At 48.1% G+C, this 14,867-nt stretch overlaps 1 protein-coding gene and 1 long non-coding RNA gene across 7 annotated transcripts in view; one reads left to right on the top strand and one right to left on the bottom strand.

Moving 5' to 3' along the window:
- Positions 1-13,509, bottom strand: part of LOC113977005 — a 19,011-nt gene extending 5,502 nt beyond the window's left edge. Inside the window, exons 1-5 of one of the 2 annotated variants that reach the window (XR_003537245.1) lie at positions 13,399-13,509; positions 2,922-3,022; positions 1,371-1,494; positions 1,047-1,161; positions 77-164 (exon numbers count right to left, since the gene is read on the bottom strand). This is a non-coding gene — a long non-coding RNA (uncharacterized LOC113977005). The remainder of the gene's footprint in view (positions 1-76; positions 165-1,046; positions 1,162-1,370; positions 1,495-2,921; positions 3,023-13,398) is intronic. The other variant, XR_003537246.1, reaches the window with a different exon arrangement.
- The window catches only part of FAM120A (family with sequence similarity 120A), a 52,495-nt gene continuing 50,697 nt past the window's right edge, over positions 13,070-14,867 (top strand). For 3 of the 5 annotated variants that reach the window (XM_027702742.1, XM_027702743.1, XM_027702739.1), the window contains exon 1: positions 13,071-13,873. In XM_027702742.1, coding sequence (XP_027558543.1) covers positions 13,400-13,873 — 474 coding nt within the window. In that variant the 5' untranslated portion in view covers positions 13,071-13,399. Of the gene's footprint in view, positions 13,874-14,867 lie in introns of all 5 variants that reach the window. The other 2 variants (XM_027702740.1, XM_027702741.1) reach the window with 2 other exon arrangements.

Raw genomic sequence — 14,867 nt, 5'->3', positions numbered from 1 at the left:
AGGGATATTATAATGATTGTTCTGAAATGGAAAAATATCACACATCTGTGTTTGCATTCTCCAGTCTGAGACATACCTTTAGGAAGTCAGTTTCTGATGACATGTTTGGGCAAACGATGCCTTATCTGCATGCTTTTTTTCATGTATCATCCTGATCTGGGAACCTGGATGCCATAACCAGAAAGCTATGTTAATTGTACAGGTTTTTAAGTCAGTGTAGTCCAAAACATGTTCCTCAAGACTATCAGCCTGACAAAGTCTGCTCAAGAAGCTGGAGATGTTCTATATCTGTTGGAGGAATCACATAAAGTGTTTGTAATAAGAAGCTCCAACAAAGATCATCTTGGCCTTACAGGTATTATGTATTTCTGTTTCCTAAAAATAAAAACCACCAAGTGTATGAACTGGTACTGTAAACACAAGCACAAGTAAAAGAATTCTTCTGTTGCTGGACTCCTCCTCCCCCTCGATTTGGGCAGTCAGCAAAAATACTTTTTCAGTAGTGAGTTACAGTAAAGAGTTTTTGACCCTGGTGTAATTGAGAGAAAAGACAAAGTCAAGTCAATGGGGTTGGCTTCAGCTTGTGACATTTCAAATAAAGCTTCTAAATTTGTTTGGATCATTAAAGTGAAAGCATAGAGAAAACATGTGTTACAAGAATACAAGCTTCACCCTAAAGTAATTTTTATGGAAATGCTCACAGTTAGTGTTATTTGCTTCTAATTTGGGCTTCATTCTCCATACTCTACGTTAACAAACTTAGACCACTTAATGCCAAGTGCCTTACACATTTCTCTTCAATTAAATTTCTCCAAAGGATCACATTACATGAGCATTTGCCAGTACAAAAAGCACACTCAGAAATCCTGGGTAAAATCCAGGCTCTCCTGCAGTAACCAGTAAAATTCTCATTGAAAACTGAGTTCTGCCCTACAGATCTTTGCTACATATGGGAAATAAACAATTATCTTGTCACTTATGCTCTAAGTTCTTCAGTACACTGTTCTAAGAGCTTAGCTCTGAGTGAGCTCCACACCAGCACTTACCACTTCCCTTACCAGATGAAAACAAGGTTACTCCAGAGTCAAACCATGTCTGGTTTCAGGTATGTTTGTAATTGTTGGAATATGCAGCAGAGGCCAGTTTAGACAAGCTTCCAACCTGTGGATGGAGGTAGGCACTCAGTTTAACAATCTGCAGTTTTACTAGAGTTTGAGCACAGGATTGCCTGCACTGGGCTCTGGGAGAGACGTAAACCATTAGGGCTTAACTGTTCAGTAATAAATTATAGGTGAATAGAACATGACAGTGGAATGAAAATTAAGATTTTTAACAATCTTTATGATAGAAGACGAGGTGTAACAATTTACCTGTATTTAATTCTGAGCTATTTTTCATCTGTGTGAGAAGTTGAAGTGGGCTAGTTCTGCCAGTCTTCCTCTGACACAGGTTTTTTGCACCATTTTCTCTTCCACAACTGAACCATGCAGAGCTCTGGAGTTTGATGTTCGAGGAAAAAAATAAATCAGGGCTGCTCTAGGCTGACACTGGTCAGCAAGGGCAAGAGGAGGAGGGTTTGAGCTGGTGCCCCTTCCTGTCACAGCTCTGCAGGACGTTGCTGTCCTGCAGCTGAGGAAGGGCAGAGGTTGGCTGAGGGCTCACCTTCAGTGCCAAGTTACTTTCCTAACGGGTTTTTTTTTTTTTGCAGCCACTAAGATGTTACCTAGTTACCAGCAAATCACAGCCTGGTAACTGCTCAGAGAATCTGGGGGTTTATTTATGACAAAGTAAGTGACCCTGGATAAGCCAGGCTGGGGACATTTGGTCTGCCCAACAACAGGGTGAGACTCACACAAAATTTATTTGAAGTGTTAAGAGGAAAACTGCAGTATGAAATTAATTACGATTAGTCTTGACAACACTAATTCTATTTAAAATCTGTTGAACTGGTTTAAAATTAAACTCCAGGTTCCCTCCAGCTGAAACCCAGCCTGACGCTGTTGAAGCCTGCGTCGTCCATCCCATGCCGGATTTTCTCATTTGGGAGGAAGATTGCTATTAATAGACCAGAAGTGGGGTATAAAAAAAAAAGGAAAAAGTGAGATTACCCAATTCTGCAAATGTTTGTTTATTCGCTTGCTTCAGTTTTGTCCGAAGTTTAGTTTCCTGACAGGGCTTAATCCTCCCCTTTTGTGGCTCTGGACCATCCATCCCTCCTGTCTCCCCCAGTGCTGGCTAAGCGGGGTTGCTAAGCGACATGTTCTTCTCCTCTGTACTTTAGCAGAGAGGAACAGATCAAAGACACCCACAGTCCTGAATTATTTTATAAATGAATTTAAAGAGACACTCTCCTGTGCAGTATTATGTGGGGGGAGAACAAAAGTTACTGGCTATACTGAGAGTATCTGGAGAATTAAACTGATGTCTTCTGGAAAATAAGAATGGTCTCATAAATGAGAGCTGGGTAGTATTTACCTTTTTTTTTCTTTCTTTTTCAGAGCCAGACTACAAATTTTTTCTGTTAATTAATGTTTCTAGTTTTCCAGTTTCATGGCAGTCAAGACATTGAACGCAGGCCAGGCTGCATGTGTGTACAACTTTCAGAAGCCAGAGTTTCTGTCATTGAGTGACAAGCTTGCAGGGTTTTAAATCTTTTCATCTCTTGCAAAAAAGTTACCATTATTGAAAAATACTTAATTCTTTAATTTTTAAATATTTTCCTGATTGATGTCAGGCAGGAGAGTCACAGGGTGAAGTTCAAGTGATATATCTTTAAAAGAATAAATGAAGATGAGGAAGTAATCTGTGTAGATCAGGCAGAAAACATACGACACCAACATCTCAGACCTTGCTGAAAGAATGAAAACCAAATGAATAACCTGTAATTACAAAACCCGGGAATACACAAGTTTAAATGTTACCTCTTACGAGACAACCACTTTCCTGGCATGAGTTCAGCTCTGCTGCTCTGTGCAGGCTGAGAGGTTTGTAGGAGCATGCTGGCAGCCGAGGCAGGCATTCGCTGAAACAGAAAAGGGCGGAATTATGTGCCCTTGGATCTACTCAGTTTCAAATACCATCAATGTCGTAAAAGGAAAAAAACAGCACTTGGTAACAAAGTGCAAGAATTTTTCAGGACTTTCATTTCCAAAGATGCCATGGCTGGCACAGCCTTCAGAAGAAGGAGAGGCACACAAAAACCACACTTGAAGCATTACCCAGGCAAGCAGGACAGAGCATTTATGTAGAAAGCAAAACTCCCAGGTCAGATGGCTGCAACAAAATTGGATGCAAAACTCTTCCCATGTGCAAATCTCATTGTTCCGTACCAGCCACTTGAGCAGCACAAACAAATCACAGAATCACAGAATATGCTGAGTTGGAAGGGACCCACAAGGATCATCGAGTCTGATTCCTGGCCCTGCACAGGACCATCCCCAAGAGTCACACCCCAGAGGATCATCCAAACCCTCCTGGAGCTCTGGCAGCCTTGGGGCTGTGCCCACTGCCCTGGGGAGCCTGGGCAGTGCCCAACCTTTTCCTGAGATCCAACCTTGCCCTGACACAACTTCAGGCCATTCCCTCTCGAGCAGGGGAAGAGGAGGGGTAGACATTGATCTCTTCTCTGGGGACCAGTGACGGGATCCAAGGGAATGGAAGCTGGGAGGTGTATGGAGAGGATCTCACTCTCTTCCCCGTGTGTCTGGTCACAGAGTGGAGGGATCCCCTTGCTCTTGCCCTAGGCCAGTGACCTCACATCAAATTGAGGGTAGATTAGTGAAACCCAATACACTCTAGGACTATAAAAAGATTACTCTCACATAAATCTTGACCGAAAAAAAATAAATCAGCATTAGTATTTATTTACATGCATTTTACTTTTCAGTGAGAAAACAAGCCTCCCTTTTTTTCCTGCATCAATAAAAGTCTCTTCAAAATTCTGATTGCTTAGATTTGGCATGTAAAATCCACTGTACTACAGGTAACCTAAGCACGTATTTTAGAACAGGGCTCTGGCAGCTTTTCCATTTCTAGATATCAATTACACAGGCAAGATATGTGCTTTACTCTCACTGACAGAGTGTTTTATGTATAAACATCTTGACCAGCACTATGTTGCCAGTGGATAGCAGATTCAGTGTGTTTTGGCTGAATTTCTGAAGGGGAAAACTGTGACTTGCACTCTAAATATTTTTTCTGGAGAATGGATTCCTCAACGCACTATGAGCATCTTGTACAGAATATAAGTAAACATTCGGGAAGGAATTTCATGCTTATGGCAGGTACTGACTTGCCAGCCTTGAAACTGAGCTCCCTGGGACCCAGGGCACGAGCACAGCTCTGGCTCTCTGAGTTCCACAGGCCAACTGAGTTCCCACCAACTCTTACTGCACTGGCAAGGGAAGAACTATCGAATCCTAGAATGGATTGGTTTGGAAGGGACCTTAAGAATCAGCTAGTACCATCCCCCTGCCATGGGCAGGGACACCTTCCACTAGCCCAGGTTACTCCAAGCCCCATCCAACCTGGCCTTGGACACTTCCAGGGATCTAGGGGCAGCCACAGCTTCTCTGGGCAATCTGGGCCAGGGCCTCACCACCCTCACAGCCAAGAATTTCTTCCTAATATCTAAGCTAAACCTGCTCTCTGTCAGTTTGAAGCCATTCCCCCCTGTCCTGTCACCCCAGGCCCTTATAAATAGTCTCTCTCCATCTTTCTTGTTGGCTCCCTTCAGGTACTGGAAGGCCACAATTAGGTCACCCTGAAGCTTTCTGTTCTCCAGGCTGAACAATCCCAATTCTCTCACCTTTCCTCACAGCAGAGCTGCTCCATCCCTCTGATCATCTTGGTGGCCTCCTCTGGACTGGCTCCAACAGGTCCATGTCCTCCCTGTGCAGGGCACACAGCAGGACCTGCATTTCTGGCAAGTTTATTCAAACATCCTGAGCGTGCTGTGTTTGGGAATGCAGTTTGATCAAGCTGATACTTTACCTCAAAGGTAAAATGTTCTGAAGTGGTGGTGGTGTAAAAATTTGAGTTAATTTGTATTAATATTGGTAGAATTTTGGTTAATGAATGTAAGCAATTTGGAATTGCTGCTCCTCTTTCCTAATTTCCAGAATGCTGCAAGAGCCCCTGCTGCAGCTGGGCAGCTGGATCCCCGACGTGAGCAGCCAGGTCAAGGTTTGGGTCTAGGAATAGGAGGTGATGCTTTTGACATGTGTGAGGGCAGTGAAGGCCTTTGAGAACATTAATAACATTACTTCACATTTCTACAGTACTTTCCCTGCGCCTGCTTAAAGCTCAACATAGACTATGAGTAATTAGTGATCTGGATGTCTCTGAAATGATCAGCAGCAGCATTTAAATCATCACCAAAATACAATTAGCAGCCCTTTGAACAGAACGCTGTCATTCCTGGACAACAGGAGGATTGTCTGCTTCTCCTCTCCTCTAACTGAACCAGCTCAAGGAGCACCCTGTCACAGGAGTGGCAGCCGTGCCCATGGCATGGACATGGAGAGCCACTATGTGACAGGAAAGGCACAAAGTATCCCTTATGTCCAGCCCACTGCTTTGAGAAGTCTGGATTTGGTGGACCTCATTTCAGCCTGTGTGCTGATTCAAGCAGGCACAGCCCCACAACTTTACACTTTGCAATTCAAATTTATTTATTTTTTTTATACTTGTATTTTAGACTGTGCAGTAAGAGCTGTAGGGATGAAAAAAGGGCAGTTCATGATAAGACAAATAACTGAGTGATCCACATCTCTGGGTGCTGTGCTGGCAGACCAGACTGGCGTGTGTTTGGGCAAGAGGAAGAATTCAGTTGCTGTAGCAGGCTGATAGTAAAGGTCTGGCTTGCATGGTGTTCCCAAACCTGGCATCCCTACTGCACATTTAGGTAGCTAAATCTGTCACTTCCATGCCTGAGATGCTTGTGTTAATTGCATAAATGTCAACAAAAATGACATGGTTTTAAGGTGTTGGAAGCGTAAATAGCTGCTCTTCTGAAATGGCCACAGTTTATATATTTTAGCGCAGATGTGCTCTCATGATACCACTTGCAAATGCATCTTATCTGTTATAGTATCTAGCTGTAGTATTCTATTAGTATCTGTTTGTAATACTACTGATGCTCCTGCAAAAAGCACTGTAGAATGTACTTTAAATACTGGCTTTTTGTACGTCTCACACAACTATTCATCCCTCCACGGGAACAGCACGCTACTGTTCCAGGTTTTCGAAGAACCAGTGCTACTGCTCCCCACCAGCTCCCGTTGCCTGCTTCATAATGCCCTTATTATTTATGCTTTTTCTCTTGAAAATTCAAGTTTAGAACTGAAAATTTTCACGCTTTTGTTTCTTCCAGCTAATCAAAGGCAGCGAGTGGCCCTGATGTAATCTGTGTGGTGTGTGCCACGGCTGAGCATCCACTGCTGTGAAAGCGCTGCTTGTTCTCTGAAAGGAGGAATTCTTTCAGCCGTCACGGCCCCCTCCTCCGCCTGCCTGCTTTTCCCAGGCACTCCGAGGACTCACTCCCAGTCTTTTTCTTGCCCTAAAAGTGTGCTAGAGCAACACAGTCATTCACCCCACAGTTGCCCAAGGCTGAACTCCTGATGGCTTGGCCTCTATGGATGATCAAAACTCTGGCTCTGGCTCTGCTAAGGTGTGACATCTTTTTAATCATCTTTTCTTTGGATTGGTAGTCCAATAGTAGCCCACTCATCTCCACGTGGGCACCACAGCAAGCTATCAGAGTTCTTTTCTCTTCCTCTGCTGTTCATGCAGTAAGTGATGTGCTTTCACATATGTCCTGTCTACAAAAGATGTATGTCAGTGTTGGCCTGGCATGTTTTACTATGATTTGAGTGGCCTAAAGAAATTACTTGGAAAGCAGCAGATGCCTTCAGAAAAGAGGGAAAGAGGAAAAAAAAAATAGACTCAAAGAGGAGAAGAGGAGAAAAAGGAGGCTCAGGGGAGACCTTATTGCTCTCTACAACTATCTGAAAGGAAATGGGTGTCGGGCTCTTCTTCCAGGTAACAAGCAATAGGTCAAGGGGAAATGGCCTCAAGTTGGGCCAAGGATGCTCTGAGTTGGATGTGAGGAAAAATTTTGTCACGGAAAGAGTGGTTAAGCATTGGAACAGGCTCTCCAGGGAAGTGGTGGAGTCACCATCCCTGGAAGTGTTTTAAAAAAACCAATGCGGATGTGGCACTTGGCATGTGATTTAGTGGCCTTGGTGGGATTTGGCTGAAGGTTGGACTTGGTGATCTTGAAGGTCTTTTCCAACCTTAGTGATTCTATGATTCTGTGATATTAACAAGTCAACTGGCCCAAGGAAATAGAAGTGCAACTCAGCAATGGTTGTCAACAAGCAGTCTTGTAAAACCCACCCAGGAAGATAATGCGGCTCCTCATGATCCTGCTCCTGTGGTGTTCCATCTTCTCTCCCTCTCTCTGCATTCCCCATTCCATATAAGAAATGTGCATTGCTGCCCAGTTCATTCAAATACAAGGCTCCCTAAATTAGCTTTTTTCAAGCACATAAAATACGTATTGTCTCAGGAGGAACAAGAGACCAGATACTCAAAAATGTGCCGTAGGGTTTGTCACAGCCACAACTCAGAACAGGTGCTCCAGGGGAGTTGATCACTAGTGTTTCACACAGGTAATTGTTAACAACACCCAGATAACTGTCTGTGGGATAATGGGCAACACACCAAAACCAGGCTATGAGCCATAACAGGAGAAAGTATTACAAGATGCTCACAGCCAAATTAAGATGCCAAAAGAAATTCCCAACTAATATGAAGACACTGAAAAAAGAGTTTTTGTTCCAGCACTGGTGCCTTTGCTTTGCTCCTGCCCCCATGCTGGCCACTTGGATCAACTTCCTTTAAGGGAAGTGTACAGAAAACACATGGAATATGTGAGAACTCAGGAGGATTTAGCAATTTTGGGAAAGAGTAACAGTTCTTAAATACCTCACTGCAATTACCCAAGGGCCAGAAATGTGAGAAAATCTCTGAAGAATTAATCAGGAATCAACAGCAGTTTGTCTTGACAGCAAAGGCGGATGGATGAAATCAAACAGCTCCCCCCAAAATGGCTTCTGAGTAAGAGTGAAAAACATAACGAGGAAGAACAGGCTCTGGATAAACCTACATTTAGTTGAGGAAAATAAAAAAGCAAATGCCAATAGGAAGGGGAAAAAAAAAAGAAAAAAGCCTGTTTCCTGTCTGGTCACCACTGGGCACACATTTGCCTGCAAGGGCAGGGAGAGTAGAGGTGCCAGGACACCAGCCCTGGCTTAGAGGGGCAAAGGAGTGGGATTGACTCTTGACTCTCACCAGACACTAAAGGTCCCTTAGGCCAGCTGGTACAAGAGAATGAAACAACAAAACCTCAGTGGACTGCTAGACTGTGTCCAGAGAAGGGCAATGGAGTTGGGAAGGGTCTGGAGCACAGGAGAGGCTGAGGGAGCTGGGGGGGCTCAGCCTGGAGAAAAGGAGGCTCAGGGGGGACCTTCTCACTCTCTACAACTCTCTGACAGGAGGGGGGAGCCAGGTGGGGGTTGGGCTCTGTCCCCAGGGAACAAGGGACAGGACAAGGGGAAATGGCCTCAAGTTGCACCAGAGGAGGTTCAGGTTGGGTATTATGGAAAATTTCTTCACTGTCAGGGTGGTCAGGCATTGGCACGGGCTGTCCAGGGCAGTGGTAGAATCAACCATCCCTGGAAGTGTTCAAAAAACATGCAGATGTGGCACTTAGGGACTGGGTTTAGTGGTGGATTTGACAGTCATTGGTTGGACTCGATGATCTCACAAGGATTTGTGCATCTCCTGCAGCTTTTGCTAACAGTCCTCAGAGTTAAACCAGGGGCCTAAATTGGAAGAGACGGAGCTCTTGAGAAGGGCACAAATTCTACATGGCCAATGCCAGAGCAGAGCTGAAAAGCAAATGAAGATGCTGCAAATTGATCCATCGCCAAAGCTCACAGTGGTCAGTGAGGAAGCACAGAGGAATACTCCACTCCTCAGTTCCAGGACCTGCAGGAGCTCCGTGCTTCCACAGAAAAGAGCTGATCCCAGAGAGAAGGTGCAAGTTGTACTCACTAGGTATCAGTGAAAATAGCTCCCTGCAATTTTATGTTATTGTTATGGCATAAATTTTAAATTTTAATTTAAATTTTAAATTCAGTTGAAATGTTAGAGCAGAGGAATGCATACTGGGTGAGGGCAGAGCAGTTGAAGCTGAAGACTTTTGGCAAAGTCTTCTTTGCAAAGAGAAAGTTTTACAAGAGAAGCTGTGAGAGTTGATATTACCCAGTTGTTACTGAAGGAATCATATTATTTCTTGATGACTAGGAAACAATGCAACTGCTGGCAATAAATGTTTTTAAGCTGACTTATGGGCTTCTGCAATCTTACGTCTTGCAGAAAGCTGAAAAAGGGGTAAGTTCCAGAAATAGAGTCAAAGTCCCCAGAGAGCTGATGCTGATGGAGAGACCAATCAGCATTTAAATGACTCAGTGAGGTGATTTGTTTGTCCTAGGAGGAAAATGCTCCATCCTAAGTATCATAGAGATTTTTAAAAATTATTGTATGCTTAAGGGAGATAGTGTTTGTTGATATTTTGGAGACATACCTGAACATGGAAATTCTCCTTCTATAAATTTTGTGTGATGGTATATGGTTTAATTGCCACAACCTAAGAGATAAGAAAGGGATGCCTCACGTGGTAGTAAATGACACAAAATGATGATACAAAATCAGAGCAAGACTGCAATGAGTGACAAATTTTGTCCCCAACATTTTTTTTAAACCTAAGCAATTTTTCTTTTCTCAATTTGTTTTATTTTTGCAACTATTTTTGACTAAGTGGCAGGACTGCCTAAAACTTTGAGCACTGAAGCAGCAACACAGAGAAGCACCCTGCCCACAGGGTGACCTCATAGTCACTTGCAGGCTCGGCAGTAAGGAGAGGGCTGGGAGCTCTTCTCCTGCAGCAGCAAGAACTGGAAAATCTTGGGGCAGCAGCTCCACAGCAAGATACACCAGGGTGAGAAAGGAGGATAAATATTAAGGGAAATCATGTCAAACAAGTGTTTCCCATGGATAATACATGTATCTATCACACCCAGGCAGATGTACCCTTCAGGTCAGTGTGGCTGTTCCACAGCCCACGTCCGTGTTCATCTCGCGGTGGGACTGACTTTCGTTAACAGAGGAACCAACTGATAACGTTCAACTCTGCTCTTGCCCTGACATGGTTATTCATTAGTTCTTTCTAATGACTGTTCAGTTCCTTCCTTCTCGGCAGCCACTCCTAATTCTCTTCTGTTCAGGTTGGATAATGAGTCACTGACTTTAATACCAATCGCTATTAACCCTTCCCTTACACAACCAACATCTGGGACAGTGAAACGTGTTGTGTCTCAGTGCTGAGGGAGAAGATTGATGATTCCTGCAGGCTTTCTGCTGCTGGTTGATGAAAAAACACCTTGTTTGCCTTGTGCCTTTGATTAATTGCTCTTTAAGTCTAGCGTAGTCTACCTGCTTCCCAGAGTAATTTTGTTTTCCATAAATTTCACTTCTTTTCCATTGTCATTGTCTGGTCAAAGTTTTAGTTTGCGTCAAATAACTTCTGGAAGCACCTTGTTTGCCGTTGTGCTTTTCCTCTCTCTTTTCTCTGGGGAGGGAGGGTCATGTTTGTGGCTGGGCAGTTCCACTGAGCCTCCCTGACTCCACGGGAAGAATCAGGATGGTAACAGCCAGACTCCTGGTCGCACACGTTCTGGGCTAGTTTCCTTCTTAAACAACACCAAAACAAAAAAACCCACCCACGAGTAAATTTATCATCTTTTATTTATAGATGATGTGCCATTCCTAAAACTACTGAGCCTAAAGATCCTGTGAGACTATTAACAACAGCAATTGAATTCTTCTTGACTAAGCTACTGATCACTTACAACTTAGGGAATGGCCTGTTTGTGATCAAACTTTGCACTGTTAGAGCATTGAATATGTGTAGGCCTGTCAGATCACCTGCTTTTAGGCACCTCGTGTATGGCAATACTTGCTGTTTTGACCAAATTTTGGTGATTTTGGGGATATTTGGATTTCTAAAGTTGCTTCTTCTTGATCCACTTTCCTTCTATTAGCACTGCTGACGTACTATCATATTTTGTGTGTCCTTCAAAGTGTTCTACAGTATTTTATTATTTTGATGTTATCAAAACACATCTATTCTGGTAGGAGAATCTAAGAGTTCTAAGGGAATGGTAGTTTGGAAAGAGATCAGACTATTTACATAGGAAACCATGCTCTCAGATTACTGCAAAAACAGATTTTTAAGAAGAAAAGTACACTTCTCATGATTACTTCCACAGCTTTTTCAGTATTCTTTATTCCACCATCCTGATGCTGCACCAGTTGGCCTCGGATGCACATCCCTGGCGCCTGCCAGGGAGCCAGCCCACTCCTGCTGCAACAGCTATTCCCTGCTGGGAATATTTACTGTGGGTGCCAATCCAGCCTGACTGAAACCTCATTAACAATACGGTTTTTCCTGATTAATAAAATATTAATGTGAACATACAGCATCAGCAGCTTGACATTTTCTGTAGTTTTCCAACACCTGCACAGCACAGAACTGCTCAGGCGCTGTGATATCACCGCAGTGACAAACTTGCAGGCAACTTCTGATGCTTGGGGACAGTCCTCATCTTGGTCTTTTAAAAAATAATTTCACCTGGTAAAACTGAAGACAGATAATTCCTCACTGCCTGTGCAGCAAAGAGTAGGTTTCTTGCCCAATAATCCATATTTATGCTCATTTACGGGTTTCTTCCCCAACAATTGATACATATGCTCATTTACCAGTCGTGGCAGCAGTGCAAGCAGTCACTTTAAACCTGTCCAAGGTGGAAAGGCCATCAAAATCATTTAGGGAGGTGATTGTCCCTCTCTACTCTGCAGTGGTGTGGCCCCACCTCGAGTCTTGCGTGCAGTTGTAGGTGCCAAAATTCAAGAAGGATCTAAAGCTATTAGAGAGCATCCAAAGGAGGGCAACGAAGATGGTGAAGAGCCTGGAGGGGCCATAGGAGGAGCAGCTGAGGGCACTTGGTCTGTTCAGTGCAAAGGAGACAGGTCAGACCTTATCGGGGTCTGCAGTTTCCTCACGAGGGGCAGCTCCGACCTCTGCTCTGTGTGAGCAGGGAGAGGACCCAGGAAACGGCTGGAGCTGTGTCAGGGCAGGTTTAGGCTGGATATCAGGTAGAGGTTCTTCCCCCAGAGGCTGGTTGGGCACTGACCAGGCTCCCCAGGGCAGCTGGCACAGCACTAAGGCTGCCAGAGCTCAAGGAGCGTTTGGACAACGCTCTCAGGGGCAGGGTGGGATTGGTGGGGTGTCCTGTGCAGGGCCGGGAGTTGGACTGGATGATCCCTGTGGGTCCCTTCCAGCTCAGGATATTCTACGATCTGGAGGCTTCCCCAGCAGCAGCGAACGCTCAGCGGGTGAGGCCGGGCCAGGCCGGCACATCTGCCGGTCACTGCCGGGTCTGTGAGCAGGGGAAGGCGCCGTTCCCAGGCCGGGCGCGGCCCCGCGGCTCCTCGGCCCGACCCGAACCCATGCGGGGGCGCTTCTGCCGCCCCGTCACGACCGGGGGTCTCCGAGCAACAGGTGCCCGGGACGCCGCTTCCCCGGGCCGGTCCCGCCGCGGGGCTGAGGGGATCCCCGCCGGTGCCGCCCCGGCTCCCGTCTCGGGTCCCTCCGCCGCCGCTCCCGCCCCCGGCCCCCTCCCCTTCCCCGCCACTCGCTTCCGCCGCGCTCCCGCGCATGCCCGGGTTATGCAACGGCCGCGGCGGGCGGGCCGGGCCGGGCCGGGCAGGAGCCGCAGGGCAGGGCAGGGGGGCCCTGAGGGGCTGCGGGCACCGGGCACAGGCGGCGGCGCCGAGGCCGCTCCGCTCCCTCCGCCGCGCTCCCGCCGCGGCCCCGCGCGGTGTGTGAGTGGCAGCGGCGCGGCCGCCAAGTCCCGCCCGTTCCGCTCTCGCTGCCGCAGGCGGCGGCAGCGGCGGGTTGGCTTCCTGCGCGCCCGGCCGCTCCCCCGCCCCCCGGCAGTCGGAGCCGCAGCCGCCCGGATCCCCGAGCCATGGCTCTGTGAGCGCAGCACATGGCGGCCGCGGCAGCCATGAGCCCCCCACTAATCCATACAACTCCCCCCTGATCGGCCACCGACGGCAGCCAGCGCTCCCACCCGGCTCCACCGCTCCCACCGCCCGCCCGCCGCCGCCGCCGCCGCGCCGCCCGGCCCGAGCCCAGACCCCGCTGCCGCCGCCGCCGCCACCGCCGGGCCCCTGCTCGCCTGCCCGCCGCCGCCGCCCGGTCCTCACCATGGGAGTGCAGGGATTCCAGGACTACATCGAGAAGCACTGCCCCAGCGCCGTGGTGCCCGTCGAGCTGCAGAAGCTGGCGCGGGGCAGCCTCGTGGGTGGGGGCCGCCAGAGGCCCCCCCAGACCCCGCTGCGCCTCCTCATCGACGCCGACAACTGCCTGCACCGGCTCTACGGCGGCTTCTACACGGACTGGGTGAGCGGTGGGCAGTGGAACCACATGCTGGGCTACCTGGCGGCCCTGGCCAAGGCCTGCTTCAACGGGAACATCGAGCTCTTCGTCTTCTTCAACGGCGCCCTGGAGAAGGCCCGGCTGCACGAGTGGGTGAAGCGCCAGGGCAACGAGCGCCAGACGGCGCAGCAGATCGTCAGCCACGTCCAGAACAAGGGCACCCCACCGCCCAAGGTCTGGTTCCTGCCGCCCGTCTGCATGGCGCACTGCATCCGCCTGGCCCTCATCCGCTTCCACATCAAGGTGAGGAGGAGCCCGGGGGTCCCGGCGCCCCCTCCCCGCCGCTCCCCCTCGGCCTCTCCAAGATGGCAGCGGGGGCTGCCCGCGGGGGAGGGGGGGCACCGTCCGCCGCTCCCCTCAGCGCCTCAAAATGTCGCCCGGACCCGCGGGGGCGGCACAACTTTCGGCGGCCTCAATCCCCGGGGGATTTCGGCTGATTTCCAGGGCGCTGCCCGCCGCCCCGCCGAGGCCGGAGGCCGGGAGGCCTTGGCGGGGTGAGCGGCAGCGCCCATGGCCCGGCCCGGCCCGGCAGCAGGGCGGCTTCTGCCTCCATGTTCTTTCGCTCCCTTGACTCAAAATGTCCCTTCTTGCCTTGTGGGCTGTGGTACCGCAGGGGAGAGCGGGTGAGCGAAAAGCATCTCTGTAGTTAATTATTGAGAGTAGGGGGAAAAATAATTAATCAGTTTAGTTCTCGCGCAGGGTGGATCTGCAACAAGTTCCCGGCTGAGGCGAGGTGTTTAAACTTGGGCTGGAGGAGAAATGGCTCGCTGCGAAAAGCACAGAGGTGCAGTTTCGGCTTAATGGGGGTTTTTGTGTTTTGCTCAGTGTTTTCCCAGTATCAACAAGCGTTTAAAATCAGGCATAGAATAACTCTCACCTTACTCCGTAAGAGCAACACTTCTAGTCAGTGCAATCAGCAGCGCCGAGCTGACAGTCCTTCATTTAAACTTCTTATTTTAAGGGGCAGCCCCAGTTTTCCGGCCCCATAAACAGCCCTTCGTGCCGGATCTGGGCTCCATAGCCATCTTGCACTGGAAGGCCATGATTTCAAAGGTTGCAGGATATGACCACGTCGCATCTCTCCGCGCGACGTTCCTGATTTACGATGGTGTTTCTGTTCAGCCGAGCGATTGTGTATATTGAAACACAAGACGCTGGAAAAACAAGCCCGGGGATGAAGCTGCAGTTTTAGGAGTTGCCTGCTCGCCTTCCTGCTGGGGAGGGAAGAGCAGCAGGA

Source organism: Neopelma chrysocephalum, unplaced genomic scaffold (genome assembly GCF_003984885.1).
Source record: "Neopelma chrysocephalum unplaced genomic scaffold, ASM398488v2 Primary Assembly neopelma1_194, whole genome shotgun sequence".
Taxonomy (NCBI): domain Eukaryota; kingdom Metazoa; phylum Chordata; class Aves; order Passeriformes; family Pipridae; genus Neopelma; species Neopelma chrysocephalum.
Note: the sequence above shows the minus strand (reverse complement) of the source record. Positions and strands in the feature narration are given on the sequence as shown.